The sequence below is a fragment of the Galeopterus variegatus genome, unplaced genomic scaffold, assembly GCF_000696425.1.
Source record: "Galeopterus variegatus unplaced genomic scaffold, G_variegatus-3.0.2 Scaffold1748, whole genome shotgun sequence".
In the NCBI taxonomy this organism is placed as follows: Eukaryota; Metazoa; Chordata; class Mammalia; order Dermoptera; family Cynocephalidae; genus Galeopterus; species Galeopterus variegatus.
Genome location: NW_007727859.1, coordinates 63,964 through 67,135, shown reverse-complemented (window position 1 = coordinate 67,135; position 3,172 = coordinate 63,964). Strand labels below are relative to the sequence as shown.

At 61.4% G+C, this 3,172-nt stretch overlaps 1 protein-coding gene across 1 annotated transcript; it reads right to left on the bottom strand.

Annotated features, from left to right (window-relative positions):
• Window positions 1-1,899: 1,899 nt before the first annotated feature.
• On the bottom strand, window positions 1,900-3,167 carry FAM89B (family with sequence similarity 89, member B; the record flags this gene model as incomplete). Its single annotated transcript, XM_008578716.1, has 2 exons — window positions 1,900-2,693; window positions 3,099-3,167. Coding segments are annotated over 2 exons (348 nt in total), but the record flags the coding sequence as incomplete, so codon positions are not given.
• Between the last annotated feature and the right edge of the window lie 5 nt (window positions 3,168-3,172).

Below are 3,172 nucleotides of genomic sequence, written 5' to 3'. Positions count from 1 at the left end.
AGCGCGGGAGGCGGGGCGACCCGGCTTCCGGGGCCTCGCGCCGCCACGCGGGCGCGGGAGGGTGTTGGAGGGGGTGGCGCCCGACCGCAGCCCCCGCTCGGTGCTGCGGACCCGCGGGCCGGGGTGGGGGTGGCAGGGCGCGTGGGCCGGGAGAGCGGGCAACCAGCAGCTTGGTGCCGCCCTCGAGAGTGCTGCCAGGGCCGCCTCCTTCGTGCCCGCAGCCCAGGTTGGTACGTACTAGTGGCCCATTTCACAGGCTAGGAAAACAGACCCAAAAAGAGCAAGGGACATGCTCAGGGTCATATTGTGAATCAGCCAGAGTCAACTGTCCTCAACTCTGGCGGCAGGAGTCTGCCACCCACATCTTAACCAGAGCGGGAAGGAACAGAGTCAGGAACCCATCTCGGTGGCTCTACCTGTGGGCAGCACCCATCTCTCAGTCTCTCGGAACCTGACTCGTCAACTGTCAGGTGGAGGATAGTACCATCATCCCACAAGCAGCTACAGGTTCAAATCCTGACTTCCGACCCAGTGTGTGAACCTTGGGCAAAGCACTAACACTCTGAGCCTCAGATTTGAGGTCTGTTAAATGGGGATAATTATGGTTCCGCTTTTTATAGAGCCGTCGAGAGGGTTAAACGTCGGAAAGCATTTAGCACAGAGCCTGGCTGATTTTGCCAGGTCTCGTTAAATGGAATCCGTCATCTTGGAAGAGGAAAATATGCCTCCAAGCTTGTATGTTTACTCTCCCTCTACCGGGAAGCCTGCCCTGGGCGTTAGCGGCTCTGTTAACGTCTCGATTAGAGCCCTTATCGCCTGCCCGCCCACCCTGCGTGGTAATGAGCGTCGGGAGGTGTCAGGCCCCCGGGGCAACACCTCAGTGTGTTACCTCCCCGCCGCTCGGCAAGGTTTGCGCATGGACGGAAGCCCGGTACTTGGTGAACACTCGGTTTGAACAGGACGTCTGACCTGCCAGGAGTGCCCGCTGGGTTACGTCTCCAGGAGGCAAGGGACTGTGCAGCAGGGCATGGAGGTGAGCTAGCTGCCTCGTACGCCTAAGCGCGCAACTTCGCGGGTCTCTCCCCGTCCCCGTCTCAGGAAGTTGTGGGGGTGTGGTGTGGGCACGTGGGGTCTCAGCACCCACTGTCCCCAAATGTGCCGCTTCTTCTGGTGGACTTGACACCGGGTTTGGCTCCCAGTCCCAGCGTGTGGTCCTCAGTTTCCTCTAGGAGAGGAAGCCTTACATTCAACCCTTCAGGTCCCTACTGCTGTGGGGGAAGCCCGGCGGTATGTATGAGCCTAAGTGTGGAATGGGGTGCCTGGGACCCCTATCCTTCGCCGCCGGGAATCTCGTGCACTGAAGCTCGGGGACCTGCCCCTCTCCTTTCCAGGGCATGTCTGGCCTCCGGGCAGGCCCGGGGTGCCGCGCAGCTCTCTCCTCCCACCCACGGAGCATAGCTCCCCGGCCCTTCCTGGAGGCACTTTCCCCTCCCGCCGAGGGCCCCTCGGTCCGCCGGCTCCGGCCCACCCATTTCCTGTGCCGCCCCAACTCCGCCCCCACTCCGGGTGGAAAGTTTCTCTCCTCAAGATGGGCGGCTCCTTCTTCCTTCCCGGCCGGCCAGAAAAGCTCAAAGCGAGTGGGGAGGGGGGCTGGGCTCCGAGGCCGCCGGCCCTAGAGGGGAAGTGACTCGACCGCAGTCACACAGCTGCGGAGCCAGCCTCGGCCAGCCTGGCCCGTGCCCCAACCCCGCCCCGGGGAGGGAGGAGTCGCGCCCGCCACCGCCAAGCCTTCCTTTCACTCCGGGTCTCGGGCGCCACCTTCCGGCGGAGCACGGGGCCGCACCTGCCAGAAACACCGCTACATTCCCGCTCCAGAGCCAGGCAGTCAGAACACAACAGCGCTGAGAGAGCATTTATTTATCTACGCACCCAGGGGGCTGGCCCCTAAACTTAAATATCCAGCATGGGGCCTTGGCCATCCTGGCCGTGGGTGGATTTAGATTCGGGTCCTGGAGCCTTGGTCCGGGGCGGTGAAACCCAGGGACCAGAGATGAGCCCCTGAGCCAGCAGCTGCATTGAGCAGCAAAAGGTGAAAAGGAGATAGGAGCCAGGCACTCATCCCGATCCCGGGGAGGCCCCACCGCCATACTGAGGGTTGGCCAAGCTGGGGGTGCACACATGTGGGAGAAGTGGAGGCCCAGTGCCACTGGCAGAGGCTATAACCTAGGTGTCCACACCAGTGCCAGCTAATCCAAGACAGAGAGGGGGTTGGCAGTTTTGCCTCTGAGGGGCACAGGTCTTGCCCTCCTGTGAGGTGAGGCCGTATGGGAAAGCAGGCACTAGTCTGAGGACTTGCTGAGGGGTGAGTTTCTGAGCCTTTTACATGGGTGCATGCCCACCCACCCCACAACTCTTCAGAGGCTGATGTGGAAGGCATCCTGCAACCACTGGTCACGGGCATTGTGTGTCTGGGGCACAGTAAGGGGTGGCGGATCAGGGGGCAGGCTGGCATCAGGAGGCTCATCATCATCAGATAGGCCGGTGTCGGGTGGGTAGGAGCTGTCCGAGTGCAGAGAGGACGACAGGTCCTGGCATAAACTCAGGTCTTGACACAGGTGCTTGTAGTCCTGGATTGACTCATACAGGCCCCACAGCTGGCACAGCAGGGACATATCCAGCTGCCGCAGCCCCACCTGCAGACAACTGAGGGTGGGCTGGAGTTGGGGTCCAGGAGCCCCCAGTCCAGGCCACATCCCTAGCCAATCTTCCTGTACCTTTCTAAACGAATGTTTTTGTGGACATCAGACACCACCTGCAACCTGTGAAACTTTAGGCAAGTCACTGACCCTCATCTGTGAAATGGGGAACACACACATCCAGCAGAATGAAAACACTTAAAAATATATGGTAACTACTGCCATAACGGTAACTACTACTAATCATTGTTACCATAGCCCCTGTGACCCAACCGGCTTCTGCAGGTCCCCTGAGACCCAGGCCGCCCGCCCGGGTTCCGTGCCTCTGCGCTTCACCCCGCCCGGGACTCTCTTGTTTCGGGGCAGCCCTCCGCCCAGCCGGCCCGGTGCCCACCCACTCACCATCTCTTTGCGCAGCGCGGCTAGTGCCGAGTCGAGGTTGACCGGTCGACGAGGGCCGGCGGCGGGTCCCGCAT